Below are 23,233 nucleotides of genomic sequence, written 5' to 3'. Positions count from 1 at the left end.
GCATGGTGCTTAGGTAGAAATGTTGTCCTTGCTGCACTAAAATCCATCAAGAATATAGTTGATCAACTGATACATATATATATATATATGTGTATATATATATATATATATATAATTGTTTGAGCAAAACGTGTCTTGAGCTTGGGGTCGGGAGTGTAACTCCACATACCTATGGGGACTTAATATACTTCCCCAAGATTCAATAAAATTTGATAGCCACGTAGGAATGTTTCTCCTAACTATTAGTTTCATTGCTCACCTGAGTTTTGTCTCTTCCCGCGATGGGGCAGACACATAGCCTGTCATGCTAGTTGCTCGGGAAGAAATGCAATGTTTAATTAGGAGGCAAGTGCCCAACACACTTCTTGTCCGGGGCTAGCTTCTTTGCTCGCCCGTGAGTGTACCTTGTTGCTCGAGGAGAGCTTTGTTTCTTCCTGTGATGGGGCGGGTACGATAAATGCAATTCTCGGAAGGTAAGTGTTTGACACACTTGTTGTTCGGGGCAAACTTCTTTGCTTGCCCATGAGTGTACCTTTTTGCTCAGGGAGATTTTTGTTGCTACCTGTGATGTGGCGAGTACATAGCCCGTCATGTTGGTTGATCGGGGAGAAATGTAGTGCTCGAGAGGTAAGTGGTTAGCATGCTTGTTGCTCGGGACGAGCTTCATTTCTTGCCCGTCATGTGGGTGGGTTGAGGACCTGTAAAGCTTGTTGCTCGGAGGCTGATAGCCTGCCTTGCTTGTGCGTGGGCGAGCAGTGCCTACATGTGCAGCACATGCCTCGGCACTAGCTACTTCAAACTTTAAATCATAAAATATCATAGTGATAAGGGACTTATCTTCGTAGTTGTTTTGGTATAGTTTCACCAGATGCCTCCTTTGTATAGAAGTTTGCTTTGTTGGTTCATACGACCCTTTATTTGGAGAGTGATAAAATCGATCCCATAGACAGAGACAAATTGTTCGTGCATTTTTCATTCAAGGCAGAATGCCAACAGCATGGTCGAATGACCCTCTCATTTCTTGCTTGTTGTTTGAACTCTTCCTGTAAAATAAGAAAATCGTTACCGGACTCCGCCAGGTCCAGAAGAACCAGGGATGATACTCTGACGATCAAGTTCTTTTCTTTATCTCTAATGAAATTCGAGAGAGAGAGTGAATTTTCTTCCCTTTCTTCAGTTGCCCTTTCCATCTTACGGAATGGCCTTTTATAGAATTTTCAAAGCTCATAAATGTTTGTTATGTGTAAACTTTGGATCGGTAAGATATTTGGGTGGTCGTAAAAATAAGGCTAGTGACCATTTTTTAAGATATTTGTGGGTTTTGTGAGTGGAGCCCGCTAACTATTCTTATCCCCAACAATGTTCTTTTATTTCTTTGCTCTCTAATAGCTTCATGGAATAGTTGTTGGAGTCCTCCGCCCACATTTTCTATTTAATTAGAATAATGTTAGATATACTTATAGATTATGTAAACGCCTTGTATTCTTTTTGAAAAAGAATAGGATTTATTAATAAAAAAATTAATTTTTTCAGATGGATCGCATATTTACTCACTTCTTCAAAAAGAATGTGCGATGCTTGCGCACTCTATGACTTCAAATATCATTTATCATTTAATTAATGTTATTTCGCTTTAGTTTGTTTTCAATTTGAGACCGAATTTTTTTTATTGAGTAATGCTATATACAATCCAAAAGTGTGCAAGTCCCGCTCATTTTTTTTTAAAAAAAAAAGTAGGTAAAGCTCTCACTTTCTTCAAAGGGAATGCACAATACTTACATATCCTAAAATTACAAAAATCATTTATAGTTTTTTTATTTCATTTAACTTGTTTAGATACATAAGCCAAAAAAAGAGAGTAGGAAATAATGATCCATGAGGGAGAAATATATCGTTGAAAATATATTAACCTCCATTTGAGCTGGTGATTTTTATTTTATTTTTTATGCTAATTATTTAAAGCCACATGAAAGCAAATCATGGCAAGGGTGATTTTACTGCTATATTTATACTTGGGGTAAAGAAATCAATTTTCATAATGGAACAGCATTGACAAATAATAGAAGGCGTGCCTAAAACCATACATATTGATTAGAAGTTGCGTTTACATTGAGTGATTTTCTCACTAAATATATCTTGTTGGAAAGCGAACAGGTGAGATGAGTTGTGCTACTCATCATTCACACACGTCACATACCATGCTTATTTTTTTTAAAAAAAAAAATTTAAGTTTTTTTTAATTCTTCATAAACTAATTGATTTCTTATACTTATCATCCATACACCATACATTTGGTGAGAGAAAAAAATAAAAAAATAATATATTGTGTGTGATGTGAGGATAATGATATAAATTTTTCTCTTTTTTTTCATATGAGTCTCATATTATATTTATTTTTTTCAAAACAATTATATAATAATTGTACAATTCATGAATGTAAATATATTTTCTCTTAAAATTGTAGCATTTTTAATTTTCAGGAAAGGCGTAACTTTCAAGTACTGTTGGCCCAAGACTATATAATTAGACAGTCTGGGCTTCGGTATTTAAGTTGGACTTCCATCTGCTAAGCCGCAGTGGACCAATCAAAGCCCAAGTTATTTTCTGGGCTAATTTCAAAACCCAGGACCTTCGAAAAATAGTATTGCACACTGCACAGTCTAGGCCGAAAGCCACACTGCACATACTTTCACTAACGAGTAATGCTACGTACAGTCGTGAAGTGTACAAGCGCCGTGCAGTCGTTTTGAAAATGAGTGGGATTCACTGTTAAAAAATTAATTTCTTTTCATATGCGTCCCGTATTTATTCACATTTTTCAAAGCGACTGCACGGCGCTTATGCATTCACGACTGCAAATATCATTTCTCTTCACTAACATCGAACAGTGACACACTACTTTTAATTAATCAATATATATATTTTTAGTGTTTTTATTGTTATATAATTTTTAAATATTTAAAATTAAAAAAAAAAAAAAAAAAAGACAACCTCCTAACATGATGATCAACATTTGACAACATGTCAACTAGCTAGGACATAGACCCACTTGGTTAGCCTCTAAAAGTGGGTCAAGGAAAGCTGCATGCATGTATATCATGATAATATATATTGAGGGCTACTTTTGCATAGGACTAAGATTAATACATGATGTGGAGCCATGGATGCATGCAGATTGCAGATTTTAGTTGAAAGGTGTCAAATCAACAAGTACTACACTACTTATCCCCTAAATTCTAATCAAAGATGGATGTACATTGTATACATAGATAGATAGATAAGGATGAATTAAATGTTGTGTGTTTTGCTTCTCATCCCTTGAATCATAAGCAATCGTATAGAAATATTTGGGATTAAGCTAATCTACCTCTAGAGTTTAGGATGTTACACATTAATTTCTGCTCAAGATCATTTAGGTTAAATAAGTTGGATGAGTGTATTCGATTGACACGACTTTTTATGATAGTCGAAAGTGCAGATCTTTACAGACGTATTTTCTCAAAATCAATGGTAGTGAAAGTATGTGCAGGGGGATATATACGTGAACTAATTGATGAATTATGACATGATCAAAACACAATTGATATGTTCAAAACAAACCTGTTCATTTACATTCCAATTGGGATTATTCTTCTTCTTTCTTTCTTTTGAACCGATAGCAAATTTCATTAATAAGATAAACTATATATAAGAGAGATATATACAAGAGAAGTTCAAAGTAAAGACTTCATCATATACAGTTGGGTGGATAGTACGTATTATTATTTTCTTGTTTTATAATTGAAATGATTCTCATAACAAGTAGTGATGTGTTGTAAAATTGACTTTTAAGCAGCACTACTCTTAAACTATAGACTTTTTATTGGGCATAAAACCGACCTATTATTTATGCAATTACAAGACCTTACAGATGGAGATCAGGAGTGGTTAGCTAGATAGCTATCTATGCATGCCTAGATGGGATCGATTGACCCCAATTTCCAATACTTTTATGATATTAATCTGGTCCCAACTCAACCAACAACCCCACCCCCACTATATATATATATATATATATATATATATATATATATATATGGGTTGGATACATAGATCAGAGGTGTGTTTGGTTTAGGCCAACTTCTACCATCACAGAAATAATAGCGTTAGGTGGAAGATGATCTCCAACTGCAATATTAATAAACTTGCAGTAAATTTTTGTCAATATGAACACTAAAACAAGTCAGGACTTTTTGGAGAAATTGTACTGATGAACTCTCTGATCTAGGTGATCTGGTAGTGGTTGAGCATGCAGATGCAGCAGTTTCAATGTCAACCAAACCAAAGGGCTGTGCTGAAAATAAAAGCCTGATAGAGATTTTAATGACTTTTTTCTTTCTTTCTTTTGGGGCTCAAGTACAGAGATCATAATTAAGACATTTTAGCCAACATATACATCAACTGATCAGCTGGCTGCATGATGTTTAACCAAAGAAAAATTAGTTGGTTCGTTATGACTTCAATTAGCAAACCTAATTCATGCTAACCAATTAAAATAAATAAATGCATGACAAAGGATGAAGTCAAATGATTATTATGTCATTTTCTCTGTTCCCCATTAATGTTTCCCAAGAAATGTTTATATTTTTAGGCTGGAATGGCGAGGAATCGAAACAAAACGACAAAGGGCAAGTGGGTTTTTATTTTGCAAGAGATCGATGTGGACTCCTTAGCAGCTAGCTAGATAGAAGAAGTTCCATGCAAATTTATATATTGGATCAGTTGTTACATTAAGCAGCTAGCTAAGCTTAGGTAGTACTACTCGATCCTCAAATTATTTAATTTGAGGATAAGTACAGCTTACACGTTATAAACTTGCTCTATCTTTATATATTTTTATGGATAAAAAGATTCTCGGACACATGTAATCGTATTCAAACTTGAAACCTTTAAAAACTTTTATGGTTCTTACAATATATTTCAGGTCTAGATGATTGATTACGACATGTAGGACTTAATTGGTTGCCATGCATTATTAAATAAACTCACTTTGAAAACATGACTCATGCAACCGCGTTTTTCAAACATTATTTTGATGCATATCTACGTCTATATATATATATATATATATATATATATATATATATATATATCATGATGTTTGGAAATAAATGGATAAAGATAAATATTAACTAAAAGCACAAGAAATAACATTTGATTGTGGAGTATATATATACTACAAGAAAAATAAATATTTGTGACGATAACGACTATTTGCGATAAAAATAGACTCATTTTGACAAGAAAGAATCATTTTCATTCAAAATAATTGGTCACAAATAAATAGCTTGTGCACCAACTTCTACGTACTCGAGCTAAATGAGAGTCATGAGACCTAATTTATAAAGCTTCTAGATGTTCATCCATGGACTTTGCTCCAAAAATTAAATAAAAAAATAATGGAAAAAAAAAAGTGAAAAGCAAAACTCATTTCATAAAAAATGGCTATATATATATATATATATATATATATATATATAAGTTACGCAAGCATGCATCCAGTCTATATATATATATAGACTGGATGCATGCTTGCTTGCGTAACTTAACTGGATGCATGTAAATTGAAGGATTCCTCGTGATCTTTAAGGTCTTGACTTTCTTTATTGAATTCCGATGATGTCTTACATGCATGTGTATATATATATATATATATAAAATCTTTTGATCATATATGTTTTGAGGATATTATCCTACGTACGCCGGCCAATGTAATAACAAGAAATCAGAAACAGAGACACACATCATTAATGCTTTTTTGGAGAGACAGCTAAGAGTAATCCTCTTGTCCCTTTCATGGACTGTCACGGCCGTTTTGTCAAAATGAGTTGGCCATAGCCATAGGGATTTATCCCTTTGTTTCCAAGCTTTATTCCCGTGTTTAACAGTTGATCAACACATTGGATCTCATGTGCAGCAGACATTATATGGTCATACCTGTCATGAAGTGATACAGACTTCAAATTGATCATTAATCATAAGATTATTAAATTTCTTGAATAAATCCTAACTCCACTATTTTTCTCCTCATTCAAATATTCCATGTATTTATATTAAATTAACCGATGACTGTAGAATGTTTTAAGGGTCGGGTTGTTTGTCCATTGAAACGGTACGAGTTGGAATGTCACGAGACAATTTAGTTCATATACCGTGTGAGGGTTATAGTATTGAGAGAACCTTTCCTAATACGAGAGTGAAAAAATTTATAGGTCTAATTACTTATCTCGTAAAATTGATTCTATAATAAATGACTGTTCATTCTTTATAAACATACCCAAGACTTTATTTATAAACAATGTAAAATTATTCCTCAACAGAGAGGACGAAGAAGGACACAACATTGGTATACCAATTTATCGATATAAATCAAAATTATGTTGTAAGGCATCGATTTTCACTTGAATGTATATCAAATAATATAGGTAATTCACGACGCAGGTTAGTATTCAAATATCTATTAAATGACTAGATTAATTTCTTAACCAAATCCAAAGTATTCACTGATCTAGTTTCTGTTAAAATGTAATAGAATTAAGATGAAATGTCATTAGATTGAACAAAAACATGCATATTGGAGGTTGAAATTAGATGGGTGGGTCATTGTTCTTAAACAAGTCGTTGCAGTGGGGTTGCACTGTAAACCTTTGCTTGGGGGCAACAGCTTCACCTTTGCCACCGGTCCCATGCATCGATCCTTCTCTTTGGATAAGCATTTTGGATCTGACCCCACCAATCTTAACTATACTATAGAATACTTGGGGGACACACTCGATCAAGGAAATTTGGATATGATTGAATGCAAGTCGGACGGCCACCAATGCCTATATATGTTGCATGAAAGCAACAGAAAACTAACCGGACGTGGCATTCTCATCATCCTCTTAACAAAGCAAGATTCGGAGCTATCGGGCAAAGTATATATATTGTTGTTATCTATATATATATATATATATATATATATATTCACACATTTAATTTGCCTTGTAAGTTTGTATGAATTGAAATGGTTAGGGGAGATGTTAAGTACTATTTTTTTTCTTTTTTTTTGGGGCTGCGGAATGAATGAAACGTGAGGGTATTACCAATATTTTGGATAGGATGGGCCCAACCCACCCAAAACGCGTAATTTGTGGCTGTTCAAGCAATATTAACAAAGTGATGATATTCCCAAAGAAAAATTCTATTCAACAGCTTTTTGCCACAAATTTTTTGAGTGAAAAAAATAAAAACTCATCAACGGGTGAGTGGTGTAAGACTACTGAGTAGAAGAACTTATATTCAAAATAGGTTCCAGAATATATGTGTTAATGTGTGTATAAATGAATGCCCTACAACATTATATTATAGGGAGAAGAAATAAGACCAAAATAATGAAGAACACAAAGCCGAAATACACGTAATTGGATAAACATCATCCGAATTCTTATTTTCAATGATTCATAAGCTGATCAAATGCATGATATGATATCCATTTAGTGCAAAATATGGGGAATTTTGATCCTTTCATTTTGTGTCTAAAAGGAATAAATTGACAACCCAAAAGCAAAAAAAGAAAAAAAAAAAAAAAGGACTCGATTTGACAAGCCAAAATAGATAGATGTATGACACAAGTTGTGAATGAATTGATTTGCATGCATCACCTCCTAGTGTAGGATGGAATATCTATAATTGTGGGTGTATCTCAAATATATGGATCTAATTGATTTAAGAGAAATGTCGTGAATCAGTCACTATTTATTTTCATATCTTATATCTATAAATTTTTATTTTATAAAATGTGAGGTGTGAGGTAGTAAATAGTAACTGATGAGAAGAACTTTTTCTCGAGAAATTGATAATTTTAATTAGTGGAAGAGCAGCCACCTGGTTGGGCAATATTGTCTTTTAATTGGAGACCCCTCGGTTGCTTCCTTTTGTCTTTCAAAAAATTCAAAGCTACTTCCTCTCCACTTTTGAGAATCAGAATTCAGACATCTTTTTTATTACGTTTTGATGGTTTTATTACGTTTTGATGATGGGTGGCTGTTTAAGATAATTAGGTGTAAATTGTAATGAAAGAAAATAGGCAAATAATAAAAAAACTATTATAATTATTTTTTAGCTATATATAATTTTTTTCAGTTCATGTGATATTAAATATATTAGAAAGAATAAGGAATAATTATTTATTTCTCCCCTTAACGCATTTAAAAGAGTAAAAGATGGATCATTTACAGATTACTTACTGAATGAAGCAATGTAATATATATATATATATATATATATATATATATATATATATATATATAAATATTCCCACATCACTGAGTTAAGCAATAATTATTCGGAGAATCAAGACTTTTTGTAACTTTAGATTACGCAAAAGTACCATCCATTAAAGCTGCTGATCCTTCTCTCTAATTCTAATTTCTATCCATAATCTACTTCCCAATAATAAAGTAGGATTCTTGTCCCAATTTTAGTGATGTGACCACCCAAATAAATCTAAGAACACCCTTTGATTTTTTTTTTTAAATAATTTTTTGAAAGTATTTTGTTGTGAGAATTGCTATAAATACAAATAGATTATATAAAATAAATCTATAAATTAATATAATTTCATATAATTCGTTAGATCTACTTTATAATAAAAATAACTTTACAATTTGACGAGCCATATCAAACCACATCAATTTGTGAGTTTACTTTTGTGGTTAAAGTATTTTTCTTTTACTATCTTCATATATATATAATTTAGCATTTTTTACCAACATAGAAAATAGCTTAAAATTAAAAAAATAAAACATAGCATTTACAATGACCTCAAAAATCATAACAATTTTTCTAAATTTTCACAATAAATATAATAAACAATTAAATTTTTTCAAATCTCAAATTAATAATAATATTAAAAAATGTTAATAATATTTTATTTAACTCATCTAAAATTATCTCATTTTATATCATCTCATCTCACTATCTACACCAACTTTTATTCATTCACATCCTTGAGAAGGTCCAAATAAAAAATTTAATAATTCTCCGAAAATAATGGATCGGATCCAAAAGAATGCAAGTGTATTAATATTTTAATAACTTTAAAAATTTTTAAATTTTTGTTTATAATTATCCAAAAATAATGGATCCTGAGCTCAAAAGAATGCAAGTGTAGTAATATTTTAATAATCTAAATCTCTATCATGTCTCCCTTATCTTTAATTAAAAATGACTGGTCAATGGTCTTGCACTCTCCTGTTTTTTTTAATTACCTGTACAGTTCAGCAACATTATCATAAAAATAAAGTTAAGAATCCTGAAAATTAATTGACTTGAAATCTGGGAAATGGAATAAAAAAAAAAAAAAAATTAGCTGAAGAAGTTTGGTGCTTTCAATCATGCAAAGTGAAGTAGTCCTGGAAAAGATTAGAATGATTTCATGCAATATAAATATATATATATATATATATATTTTATACTTTCTGTCACATATATTGAGGGATACACAACACAAAAAGGATACATCATATTGTTGTACTGCAAAAGAAAGATAGAGATCACATCATTTTACAAAGTTTTTGTTATAAAATATTAAAAATTGATTAGGGAGATTTTATGGGTTGGTATTGGGTAACCTAATCATAGTTTCTCTAACAACCCATAAATATATATATATATATTATGTCCTCCTGTATTCTCTCTTGTGGATTCTTCTTGCTTAATACATCTTTGTCAATTTTGATTGTACATCTTTCAAATAATGAAATAAATAGCTTATTTTTCAAGCTATGATTTGTCACTGCAGCTGTTGGTCACTCAAAATTGTATATAAAGCAATAAAGAATATTTCTTTTCTTTTCTTTTCTTTTTTTTTTAGACGGTAACCAATTAAAAAAATTTAATATAATTAGTCTGATAGTATATTAAAAATAATAATAAATAGTAAATAATTTTTTAATTATGTTAGAGATGATGAAATAACCATAATTAGTATTTATGGATTTTATAAATTGATTGAGAAATAATAAAAAGTTAATTTTCAAAGGTAAGGAAAAATATTAATAAAATTTGTTAGGCCCCAATCACATGAATTGTAAGAAAAATTGTAGAATAACTGTACCAACCCGGATGGTGAAGTTAAATATTCTCTACGGTTTGAAACTTTCGTAGATCGTCCATTGTCCAATGGATACTCGACACGTAGTGTACGGTAGGTGATGCCCCTAATGTGCGAAGTATTCGCAAAGAATATACAGCGGATGGATAAGTCAAATGAAATACGTCAAACTGTCCACTTTCTCGATGCTGCAACCCGACTCTGTTTTTAACGCTTCGAAAAATAAAAAAGCCATTTTAATATTTTCTGTTAATATATAATAATTTCTCTGTTTTTTTTTTTTTTTATAAAAATAAATTCTCTGTTATTTACGTACACATTCTTATGCATATTTTGTAAATTTCTGTCAAAATTGAGAAAAATTTATTAGTGTATTAATTCTCATATTTTATTAAATTTATAGTATATTATTATGACTAATTCTATGAATAAATTAGTGTAGAGTATACACACTCCATATGTTGATGTGACAAAATTTAATTTATAAAAAATATTTATAAATTTAAATTTTACAAATTAAATTGTGTCATGTTAATAATATAGATGGTGCTTTGTTGACATAAACTTATGAATATAATGACTCTTTTCATTTTTATTTGTGTTTGTTTTGTTAATTCATTTAAGTTAATCTTATTTATTTATTATATTTTGTGTAAACATTTAAAAAAATTATAATGATGAGAGAAGATAAAATATTTTTACCGTCCAAACAAATAAAACATTATTGGGATGGAGGGAATCTTGATGTGTGAACAGAAAAAAGAGTAATGTTATACACCATACTCCTATCTTATTTTTATCTCACTATGTAATATATGATATATTTATCACTATTAGATGATAAAAAATTATCAATTATCTAATAAAAAATTATTTAATTATGATAAATATATCATATTTTATATAATAAGATGAAAGTAAGATATTAATATAATGTAATGAATTTTTCTTAAAAAAAAAAAAAATACATACATATTGCTGGAGGATGGCATCTCGTTTTGGTCACCAGTTTAGACATTTGTCTTAAATGCTGGGTCAGCTAAATTAAGCTTTTTAATAGGCAGAGAGCCTAAAGTTCCGTGTCAGAGAAGGTGAGAGTGAGTGACCCCAAAAGGCCAAAACTGGACCCTACAACCTAATTCTTCTTATGTTTATAAAAGCAGTTGGGGGAGCTTCCCGTTTTCTACCTCTCATAGCCAAAACTCAACACTCTTCCATTCCATGCAGTTACCTGCCACTCGCTTTCTTTCCCTATTTTCAATCTCAAAAGAATAAAAAAGAAAGTGTACCCAGAAACAAACTCTGTTTACCGTCCTCTATCGAGATATGAAGAATTAAAGCGAGAAGATACAAAGACAAAAGGCCATTGCTTTGAGAATCAAAAGAGGGATATGGATATGGGTTTTAGAGTTTTCTGGTGGAATATGTTGAGACCTGACATTTTCAAGTTATTGCTTTTGTTTTCTTTGGTTTGTTGTGCTGCAGCTTCTGTGACTTATGATCACAGAGCTATTGTGATTAATGGGCAGAGAAAGATTCTGATTTCTGGGTCCATTCACTATCCAAGAAGCACTCCTGAGGTAATATATAATGCCAATGTGGTTCACGGGGTCCTTCTGTCTCCCCGTTTCTGCCTTTTCTCGTGACTTTTTGAGTCATGTTTCACTGTTGCATGTTTTTGTCGATTCTGAGCTCAAATCTTTTTTCTTTTTTTGTGGGTTTTTTGGGTTATTGCAGATGTGGCCTGATCTTATACAGAAGGCCAAAGCAGGCGGTTTGGATGTTATACAGACATATGTGTTTTGGAATGGACATGAGCCTTCTCCAGGAAATGTAATGCAAATGAATTTTATTTAATTTTTCTTCTGTAAATACTGTGTTCATTTCTGGTTGAGAAACACTCATTGCATTTTCTTTTTTCTTTTGATTTTCAGTATTACTTTGAGGATAGGTATGATTTGGTTAAGTTCATCAAGGTGGTACAACAAGCAGGCTTATACGTTCATCTCCGGATAGGCCCTTATGTTTGTGCTGAATGGAACTTTGGGTACTAATTATTCATAATTATGCTGTATTTTAACGAAAAACTAAATTTCAAACCAAAAAGGGTGTATTTTGGTTCCATTTTACGACCTTATATTCGGAAGCTCTGTTTTTGTTCTGTTTCTGATTCAGGGGATTTCCTGTTTGGCTGAAATTCGTTCCGGGCATCGCTTTTAGAACAGACAACGGACCATTTAAAGTTAGCACTTTGATTTTCTCAATCCATAATCATTTTCTATCAACTTTTGTAAAATATATTTGAATTGTTTATTGATTTCTAATTGGCCACAATGAAGGCGGCAATGCAAAAATTCACAGAGAAGATTGTCAGTATGATGAAGGCAGAAAAGTTGTTTGAAACTCAGGGCGGTCCTATCATTCTGTCTCAGGTAAGAAAAACAGCTCAGCTAGTCTCCCTCATATTTCTAAAGACGGGTTTAAAATTTTTTATAAAATATGTTCTTAGTTTTCTCAGAAGATGGGCAATCAATTCTCTCTCTCTCTCTCTCTTTTGTTGATATGTGCCGATCAATCTTGTTTATATGTTATTGTCTATATTTGGGCAGATTGAGAATGAATTTGGACCAGTAGAATGGGAAATTGGTGCCCCTGGTAAAGCTTATACCAAATGGGCAGCACAAATGGCACTAGGTCTTGACACTGGTGTGCCCTGGGTTATGTGCAAGCAAGAGGATGCCCCTGACCCTGTTGTAAGTTAGTCTGCATAAATTTTCAACGTTTTCTTTTTAGCTTTTTTTTTATGCCTGTCATTCTCTTATTATTTCTAGGTGCCTTTCATTTATTGTGGCACCCACCTTTATTGGTGGGCAGTTTACCAGTATGTTATCTCTCTATAACACTTTTTTACATTGGTGGGCTAAATGCATGTTTAAAATTTAGTTAAGAGTTGTCCTACACAGAAACCTCACACTCTACACACCCACTTAAAAATATGTGATTTTACTTTTTTATCCTCATAATTCAATATGAAATATGAGGATAAAAAAGTAAAATCACATGTTTTTAAGTGGGTGTACAGGATGTGGGGCTTATGTTTAGAATTTTTCTTTAGTTAATATTGTACTTTTTTATATTTATTTATTCTATTTAAATTTAATTTTTACATTAAATTAATCATTTATTTTCTATATAATAATAAAATATTATTAAATTAATAATTTTTTATTTAAATTTATTTATATTATATTTTATAATTCTACCAATTTAATATTAATATTCTAATTAAATTAATATTAAAAAATCATATTTTCATAAGTCATTTAATGTAATAACCAAAAATTGAGATTAAACTTATTTAAAATTCTATCTAAATTTCTTATTCACTAACTAAATATCTAGCAACATACCATTTCAATGTCAATAAAAAATCTACACCTACATAAACACCTACAAGTGGTTGGAGTGAGAAATTAATATTTTAATATTTGGTGAATCAATTGTAATTTTTCATCTTTGGCCAACCACTGTAACAGAAGTCTAAATTATTTTAGAAGTGCCCAATTCAATATGAGATCTTTTTGACATAAATTATTTAAATTTTAATCATCCTTTAACTTTGACCAAGCCAATGAGATTCTCAAAGGTGGTTTTTAACTGATACTTTTTGTTGGCCGTGATTACCCTTTTCCTGTACAAATACTCAGGTCCTATCCATTTTTTTTTTTTTTTTGTCTTCTCTTCATTTATCTTGGATTTGGGTTTTGGATTTTCAAATAAATGCAATGATGAGCATGTCTCGACTCTCCTTTCTACTTTATCAAATTGCTTCATGTTTTATGGTGAAGAATCAGTTAAAGAGATCTACGTGTTCTTTCAGAAGTCAAGTGTTTGGGTTTATTTTTCTAGTGATTGGACTTTCTATTATCAACTACTTCAGCTATTATTTTTAATAAACAAAAGCTTCCAAATATTGCTCTCTCACTTAAATTTTCTGTTTTTGATTTTGGGACAGATTGATACCTGCAATGGTTTCTACTGTGAAAACTTCAAGCCAAACAACAACAATAAACCCAAAATGTGGACAGAAAACTGGACTGGTTGGTAAGTCACAAGTATTGCTTGTGTGGTGTATAAAACAAAACATCATTTTGATTTTTTTCTTTTCTCTGAACAAAATATCAATATTAAATATCTAATTTTGTAAACGTCTGAAAAACTTCAATTGCGTTGTGCTTTTCATTTAGAGTCTTTCTGGAGACTGAATTCCCTCTTACATCTGTTGTATCCCCAGGTACACTGAGTTTGGTGGTCCAGTTCCTCATAGGCCAGCAGAGGACTTGGCATTTTCAGTAGTGAGGTTCATTCAGAACGGTGGCTCTTTTGTTAATTATTATATGGTACATAATCCTTTGTTCTCTTTCTTTGTTGATCTAATTTACCTTGTGTTAATCAATTAAAATGAATATTCATCTCAATTATTCCCTTTTAACATTTCTCAATTCTCATAGTACCATGGAGGAACCAACTTTGGCCGAACAGCTGGGGGTCCCTTTATTGCAACCAGCTACGATTATGATGCTCCTATTGATGAATTTGGTAGGGCATTTACTTTAGCTCATTTGAGTTGGTTGTGCTAAAGTTGTCTACCTGCCTCATTTATTTTTCTCGACTGTGAAACCTACTGTCATATTAAAGGCAAATCGACTGGACTTTTCCTATGTACTTGGAAAGGAATATGTTATAATTATCTGAACATGTTGCCATTAGGACTGCCAAGGGACCCAAAATGGGGACATTTGAGAGATCTGCACAAAGCCATCAAGTTATGTGAATCAGCTCTAGTTTCTGGAGATCCCACAGTGAACTCACTGGGAGATAATCAAGAGGTAAGGTTTATCATCTATATAGGAACTATTGATTAACTGTCTTTATTTTTTTCCCAATATTTTCTCAACGTCAGTGTCATATTCTAGGCTCATGTATTCAAATCAAAGTCTGGCGCCTGTGCTGCATTTCTTGCAAATTATGACACAAAATCATCCACGAAGGTGTCCTTTGGAAATGCACAATATGACTTGCCACCTTGGTCCATCAGCATCCTTCCTGATTGCAAAACTGTTGTTTTCAACACTGCAAGGGTATGAGAACGCTCTTCACTACGTCATGAAATCTCAATTCTCTCTCAGTAAAAGTGTGTTGCACGTCTAAATAGTTTCAAATTTCACTTTCTTCACCAAAGTGATATTTTCTCATCTATCTTCTCAGATCTGTATTTTTTTTCTAGTAAAATCTTGTTAGTATTAATAGAAGAGTATGCATTGCCCAAATATATTCGGAGGAAACACCTAGCTAGGAAGAACTCTATTTCCCTGCTGAAGCTATTAAAACGTTTATGGAAAGATTTTTGAAAAGCCTTGCAAGATATTTTAACAAAATAATTAAGTGTCTATTTATTTTGAAATGTAAAGTTTAGTACTGCTTTATATATTATCTGTTAGTTTTTACCATCTGATTTTGATAAGTGTTACTTCTATACAGCTTGGTGCTCAAAGCTCGCAGATGAAGATGACGCCTGTAAATAGTGCATTTTCGTGGGAGTCATATAACGAGGAAACTGCCTCTGCTGATGATGATGATTCAACCGCAAGGAATGGACTCTGGGAACAAGTATATGTCACAAGAGATTCTACAGATTATTTGTGGTACATGACAGAGTAAGTAACCAATCACTGGTAAACAATCTGTGGTACATAATTGTCGATGAAAAAAAAAAAGAAACCAATCACTGCATTGCCTTCTTTGAGACGAAGCAAGAAGAGTACTTGTACTGATATATTCTAACCCCAACTTTAATATACTATCTTGCTCAGTGTCCAGATAGATCCAAATGAAGGATTTCTGAAGAATGGACAATCTCCTCTTCTCACTATATTTTCAGCGGGCCATGCCCTGCATGTTTTCATCAATGGTCATCTATCAGGTAAGAACAGTTCTTGCGAAATTAGGCCAAACACTTCTGCTGGATTAACTTTGATTTGATTAATTCATTAGCTTCTTGTGCTCAATGCAGGAACTGTTTATGGAGGACTGGATAATCCTAAATTAACTTTTAGCGACGTTGTGAAGCTGACGGCTGGCATTAACAAGATTTCTTTACTAAGCATTGCCGTGGGTCTTCCGGTAAGTTTTCTCACCTGGATTCATTTTCTTTACAACGCTTTTAATTGCAGAAAGATATGACGTTTATGTTCTCTGCATTCATGTTGATATGTATCAGAATGTTGGCCTGCATTTTGAGACATGGAATGCTGGGGTTTTAGGCCCAGTCACGTTGAAGGGCCTCAATGAGGGGACAAGAGATTTGTCGAAGCAGAAATGGTCTTACAAGGTTTGTTCTCTATATGATTTTTGTTCCAACCTGTTCCCCTGCTAGCTTGATTTCTTTTCTTTCCTTTTTTAAATGTGTTAGTAGGTTACCTTATAGCAAATAGGTAGGTACTTTAAAAAAAAAAAAGTTTAAGTGCCTTGATCAAATCTTGACAAGCATTTTCGATATTATTAAGGATCTTAAGTGGATTTTTCCCAACGAGAATTTACCACTACGATGGTCACAACTCACAAAAATTTAAATGACTTATTTTGCATTTCTTCCCGAGCAGATCGGTCTAAAAGGTGAAGCTTTAAGTCTCCATACCGTAAGTGGGAGTACCTCTGTTGATTGGGTGGAAGGATCATTACTGACTACAAAACAACCCTTGACATGGTACAAGGTGAGAACAATTTCAGCCCTCAATTAACACATTCCGGTTACACTTCTGAATCTATTATAATGAACTTGATATTGTGATATCTCCAGACTACTTTCAGAGCACCAGAAGGCAATGACCCATTAGCTTTGGATATGAATAGCATGGGAAAGGGTCAGATATGGATAAATGGTCAGAGCATCGGACGCCACTGGCCTGGATATAAAGCACATGGTGGTTGTGGCGATTGTAGTTATGCTGGAACTTACAGCGATAAGAAATGTCGAACTAATTGTGGAGAAGCCTCTCAAAGATGGTGAAAAAAGTTCTTCATCATTTAGTTTAATTTGTTATTACACTTTTAAATATATATGATAAAGCTGCTATATTCAGGTACCATGTTCCACGCTCATGGCTGAATCCGAGTGGCAATCTACTGGTCGTGTTTGAGGAATGGGGTGGTGACCCAACTGGAATTTCTTTGGTAAAAAGAACAGCGGCAAGTGTCTGTGCTGATATCTTTGAAGGGCAGCCGACACTTAAGAACTGGGGCATGCTAACCACTGGCAAGATCAATAGACCCAAAGCTCATTTATGGTGCCCACCTGGGCAGAAAATCTCTCAAATAAAGTTTGCTAGCTATGGACTACCCCAAGGAACATGTGGAAGCTTTCGAGAAGGAAGTTGTCATGCACATAAGTCCTATGATGCGCCTCAAAGGGTATATTGTTATATCATCATTTCCTTTTTCTTTCTAAGATATGTGGAACTTTCAAAGACTCTTTTGCAATCAACATCCATTATTTATTGCAATCTCTTTGGAAGCCTGGAGTTTTGGATTACCATAGACCCATGGTTACTGAAAGAACATGGGTACTCATTGTTTGGTCCCAAATCTTCGCATGCTTTGTTAAATCACTCCTTTACCTGATTCTAGATTCTTAAGTCCCTCTAGAGATCCAGTATTGTTAGCGAACATCTCTTTTTATACTTATCTTCCAATCAAACTGGGTTCTCTCTTGCAGAATTGCATTGGAAAACAATCTTGTTCAGTAACCGTAGCTCCCGAAGTTTTTGGAGGGGATCCATGTCCAGGTAACATGAAGAAGCTTTCAGTTGAGGCCATCTGCAGCTAAATATAGCAAGCTTCCATACGTACACAATAAATGATGAGCAAGGAGTTCATCTTCAGTATATAGATACTTACACATCTGAGTTGCCAAAGGCAAATGATTTGACTTTGCACGAGGGCATAAGTGTGTAGCCATTACACACAACACCTGGCCAAAGCCAAATGTAAATAGTGAAGATGATTCTAAACATGCATCAAATATACCGTATTATGTATAGGAAAGCTGTCATGTGTCAAATAGCTTTACACGTATTCGTAGAGTTTACTACAACTTTAGAGTCTCCACAAATAAAAGCAGAAGTTTTGACTTGTTTGTGGATTGTCATGTATCGTTCTTGGGGAAAGCAGTTTGCCTTGTGAGAATCAAGTGAAAGTAATAAGTGCTAGTAGCCTTTTGAATAGCATTTTGATTTGCCAATTTCTACCATAGAACTCAATAATAATCTCTTCCACCTCATACTTGAAATTCGATCACACTTTATTGCTCTCTTAAATACATGATCTTGTATTATCACATTGATGCAGTTACACTATCACATTCTTGCAAGTTACAGGTGCTCATTGAACAACAGAATGATACGTGTTATTTTACAACTTGGTCATTTCTATACACGAGATAAAAAAAAAAAAAAAAAAAAAAAGGGCTTGGAACTCAAAGAACAACTTCTGCATAAACTGGGGGTCTATACCTTTACAAAATCTACTATTAAAGTGAAGATAATTTATGACTCAAGCTATTAATTACACCATCTAGATCTTTATCAACCTGTTGCAGTTCTTGCCCTTGATGCCTCCACTTTGCCAATCTACTGCTGAGATCCATTAACATCACTACATCTTCATCAATTGTGAGCTGGATTAACTTCTTAATACAATTAATCAAGTACTTGCAAGCCCTTAACTTAAACCGGGATATAAATTGCAGTCCACTCTCTTCACTGTCAAATAATAAATCAGACATGCTCTCAACTGTATCTGTTAAACTGAAAACAAGACAGGCACCTGCTACAGCCTCCCTCTTATTACATTTATCTGTCCATCTAACCGATTCTTCCCACTCCACAGAGCTCCATTTTACATGTTTCAATTTAGTGCATTTGGTTTCTACTGACTGAAGTATTCTTCCAGTTGCAGCATAATGTAGCAGCATCTGACATCCATCTTCTTCTATATTATTCGAGCACCCAATCAAGGCGCCTAATGGGATTCTTCTGAACAGCACATTTTGCTGAAAATTAAGACCATAGGGTGATTTTTCCTCGCAAGACACCTTACTGTTGATTGTTTCATTCCAGTACCACATTCCTATGTCTTGGAATTCTTTGAGCCAGAGTCCAATGGTTTGACAATCACGCACTTTTGTGAGAGTATGATCTCTGTTGTCACCCAAATTGGGTCTCTTTGGTTTCTCATTGTAACTTACTGGATCTTTGTCATGTGAAACTGAACCAAATTGTTTCGGCGTCATCCACGAGTCTGATATTTTAATTAAAGAAGTAACAAGAATGTCCTGATGATATTTACTAGTGGCTGTGGGGCTCAGAATCCATCCAATGTACCTTGCTGCAGCAGCAGAATAAGGTGGTTCCATGTCATGAGTTTCTCCAATTTTAGCAGTCACCAATTTGAATTTTGAATGAAAATATTCTGGAAGATGTTCCTCAGTGAAGAGTAAAACAGAGGCAAAATAGAACCAATCTGGAAAGTTGATTGCCAGAGCCCTGCTATGCAATATTTAAAAGATGAGTTCTGGAAGTTGGTTCAAAAAGGTGTAAAAGCCCTATTGCATTCATGTGGACCAGTGATGTAAGAATTTACCAAGAAGATTTGTGATCAATCGTTTTAGTCTTCATTACAGCTGGCTTGATTGCAGACACGTGATCTTTCCAAGCATGTGAAGCTGGTTTGTTTACAGAACAAGAAAACTGCATAAGGTGTTCAGTCGATAATGGTCCAGCCAAGATCCTCAATAAGTGGTGGTTGTAGGGAAAATATGCATTAGAAAACGGAAGCTTTGATCCTAATTCTACTGATAAGCCCCACCAATTGGGTCTGGAGATTACATCTAGTATTATTGAGACCAACTTGGTTATAAATTCTTGCACAGAGACCAGACCCCTGTTGCACACAAAAATCAGAAAAACAGATTCTATAAGCTGGTTACTTAGGGAATTCCAACCAAAGACACATTTTTCAAAAATAAAATGTCATTTTTATTTTTATTTTTATCTTTATCAGTAAATATTTCTATTTCATCGATGGTAAACCCATGAAACATGAAACCAGGACATAATTTTCAAATGATGAACATTCATTATACATCATTTGTTTCCAATCCCAATATAAGATATGTATATATAGCTTGAAAAATAATCTACAAATTAGAGACCACCACGACACAGCTCTGAACATTATTTTTATTTTTAATAAGGTACAACCATGCACATTGTTTTAGAAAGTAACAAGCACAGAAGAATTATGATGCATTTAGAAGCAACTTAACCTGACATTTCAATTCCTTCTAGAATGATAGAGAAAACAATGAGCAATGCAAAGGGCTGGAGCATTTCATGGGATCAGGAAGTATGTACTCACGTCAATAGAAGCCAGCTATGTAACAAAGCTCTGGTCTCAATAAACATTGTAGGAGAAAGTACCAAGCATAGGATTGTATGGCGCCAATCCATCCTCTCATGAAGTTCCTCATTCAAAGAAATGAAAGGCCTCTCCATAGTATCTTGAAAAATTTTCAAAAGATCACGCTTTAGAGTTAATGGGTCAAGATACCAGGACAGCAACCTGCACAAGGATGATGTATAAATAATTATTTACAAATGTAGAAGTGCTTATGAACATTTAAAGAGTGCTGCAATCTTATGAGAGCCAGAATACCCGTAAACATTTATGCAAACAATGGGGATAAATTTCTTTAACATTTTATATTGGGTAAGAGTACTTTCTCTTTAATGAAGTTGAAGCAATAGTAGTGTAAAACTCAAAACAGTCCAAAAGAAAAGAGTGTCAATGGAAGGATAACTTAGGAAAACTAAAATCAGGTTCTGGGCTGAGATTTGGTGGTAAGAAGGTGTATATCTCTGCAAATTCTACATTCGCCTTTTCACTAAAAATTGGGATTTCAATAACATTGACGTCATCTTCAGAGACCAATGGAACCCGTGGAAACTAACATTTTTTAAGTAAAATGTTTAACATTTGTATTTAAGTGACAGGAATTTTGCCCCATCAAATGCTCCCGTCCCCCCACAATAGGAAGGAAAAGAAAAACAGTTATAGAAACTCTGTTAACAGCAAACCTGAAAGGTACTTCGTAATTCTTAAATGAGAAATCTCTGTGAAATTGGCAAAGCAGCTGTGAAACTGCAATGCTTCTTCTATGAATTGATCTTGGATCAAGAACAGGAATTGATGGTAATAAGTATCGATAACAAGAAGCTGAAATCACTAATCTTACAAGAGCACATGATAACATTTGCGAAAGCGTCCCTGCAGTATTTGAAAAATGTGTTAAAAACTTAGTGAAGAGGACTGTAACGGTCCCATAAATCACATAATTCAAGTGTCAAATCCAGATGACAAATGAACAGTACAGAAAAAATAAAAAAAACTTCTCTGTGAGATCTGTGAAAAATGACAAGCATTGATTCAGAGTCGCAGCTCTGGTTCTCAGTAGAACTTTGTTCATCCGATCACAAAATATGTTAGCAATGAACTTAAAGAGGTTAGACATATATTCTCAGAACCAAGACACATCCCACACATGCAAAATCATAAAGATAAGGAACTCACTAAGAAGCCAAAAGAAAAATAGCGGTTTGAAAGTCATACTTTCACAAAATTAAACAAACCCACCGTGTCCTTCCAACTTCCATGTGACATCGGCGCACGCTTCAATCAATTCCAAACAATCATGGCGCGAAAATGAACTCCCGACCCACAAAACCTCGTCCGTATGAACTCTAAACACTTTGCAAGAAATCGACGACGACAAAACAGTGACAATCGTCTGGACCAAATATTCGAGCATCGAATTGAAAACCTAAACGAGAACAATTACACGATGAGAAACTAGAATAGATCGCTCTCTCCAAAAGGCCTATCCTAGAAGCTTGGAAAGAACTAAACCTGGGGCGCTTTGAAGCACATTAGGGATAGTGCTGTGTCCAAAACCCTGACCCTAGAATCTCCATCGAGGTTCAGAGATTTGTTAAACAATGAAATGGAGCAACCGAGAGTTTCTTCTACGTCTTCTTCTTTTAGGGCTTTGAGGTGCAAAGCGAGCCTTGCGAATAGATCGGTCACTTCTGGTACCGTGGTCATGGTCGAGAGAATCGGAGACGACGACCCGATGGTAATTCGCGCCAAAAAAATAAAAAAGGGGGTTTTAAAGGTCGGAAAATGATAAGATTACTCCCCATTTACTACTAATTTATTCCTCTTTTTATATTTGATTTTTTTTAATTTTTTATTTTACTTAATAATTAATGAAATAATTATTAATAAAATTATATATATTTTTTTAATTTTTTTTTAATGATTAAAGATTTTAAAAAAATACTTAAAAAATAATAATAAAAAATAAAAAATTTAAAATATAGCATGAGTGATAAAAGAAGAGTAAACCGGTTAAAAGGGTATTATTACCCTTAAAGGTCGAGTCTGGCTCGCTAATGGCGGAAATAAAGTAAACTATTCTTTTATTTTAAAATCTACCGTAAAAAGATTAGTTGAGATGATCTGAAATATTCTGTTAATAATAATAAAAAAATAATAAATAATATTAAATAATAATAAAATAATAAATAATAATAAAAGATTTTCTAGTACCCAACGGCCTTACTTGTACATATAAACATGTATATATCATTATTCAAATAAAAAATATAGAAGCATTAGGTTAACAAAAATTAGGTTAATAAATATTAAAAATCATTTAGATAACTAAAATTTATAAATTGATGCAACTAATTGTGATGCCGTAGATTTTTTTAACGTAGAAAGAGTTTACAATCTAATATATTATAACAAATTGTATCAATTTATTGAATAATTATTGCATATAATTTTCAAATTTTGGGTAAGCGATATTTTGATTTTATTATAGGATGTCATGCCAATTAAAAATAATGCTTACATAATCAATAAAAAGGTACAAGTATTATTGAGTTCTTAATAGTACTTTTCTTAATGTATAAATTT

General features: G+C 33.1%; 2 protein-coding genes across 2 annotated transcripts; one reads left to right on the top strand and one right to left on the bottom strand.

The window, feature by feature from the left end:
* Positions 1 to 11,320: 11,320 nt before the first annotated feature.
* Positions 11,321 to 18,434, top strand: LOC109009617 (beta-galactosidase-like). Its single transcript, XM_018990190.2, has 19 exons — positions 11,321 to 11,715; positions 11,873 to 11,968; positions 12,070 to 12,182; positions 12,311 to 12,377; positions 12,475 to 12,567; positions 12,745 to 12,888; positions 14,151 to 14,239; positions 14,430 to 14,535; positions 14,647 to 14,734; positions 14,906 to 15,024; positions 15,112 to 15,276; positions 15,677 to 15,852; positions 16,009 to 16,118; positions 16,209 to 16,318; positions 16,416 to 16,526; positions 16,798 to 16,908; positions 16,995 to 17,200; positions 17,278 to 17,605; positions 17,910 to 18,434. The coding sequence occupies exons 1-19, from the start codon at positions 11,527 to 11,529 to the stop codon at positions 18,018 to 18,020; spliced, it is 2,532 nt and encodes an 843-aa protein (XP_018845735.1). The 5' UTR covers positions 11,321 to 11,526; the 3' UTR covers positions 18,021 to 18,434.
* Positions 18,435 to 18,569: 135 nt separating this feature from the next.
* On the bottom strand, positions 18,570 to 22,388 carry LOC109009622. Its single transcript, XM_018990208.2, has 6 exons — positions 22,160 to 22,388; positions 21,887 to 22,073; positions 21,331 to 21,520; positions 20,612 to 20,815; positions 19,835 to 20,134; positions 18,570 to 19,737 (listed from the first exon to the last, which is right to left on the bottom strand). Exons 1-6 carry the CDS (start codon positions 22,352 to 22,354, stop codon positions 18,723 to 18,725), a joined length of 2,091 nt encoding a protein of 696 aa, XP_018845753.1. The 5' UTR covers positions 22,355 to 22,388; the 3' UTR covers positions 18,570 to 18,722.
* Positions 22,389 to 23,233: the final 845 nt, after the last annotated feature.

This window comes from Juglans regia, chromosome 1 (assembly GCF_001411555.2).
Source record: "Juglans regia cultivar Chandler chromosome 1, Walnut 2.0, whole genome shotgun sequence".
Lineage (NCBI taxonomy): Eukaryota > Viridiplantae > Streptophyta > Magnoliopsida > Fagales > Juglandaceae > Juglans > Juglans regia.
This window is presented reverse-complemented; position numbering and strand designations above follow the sequence as displayed.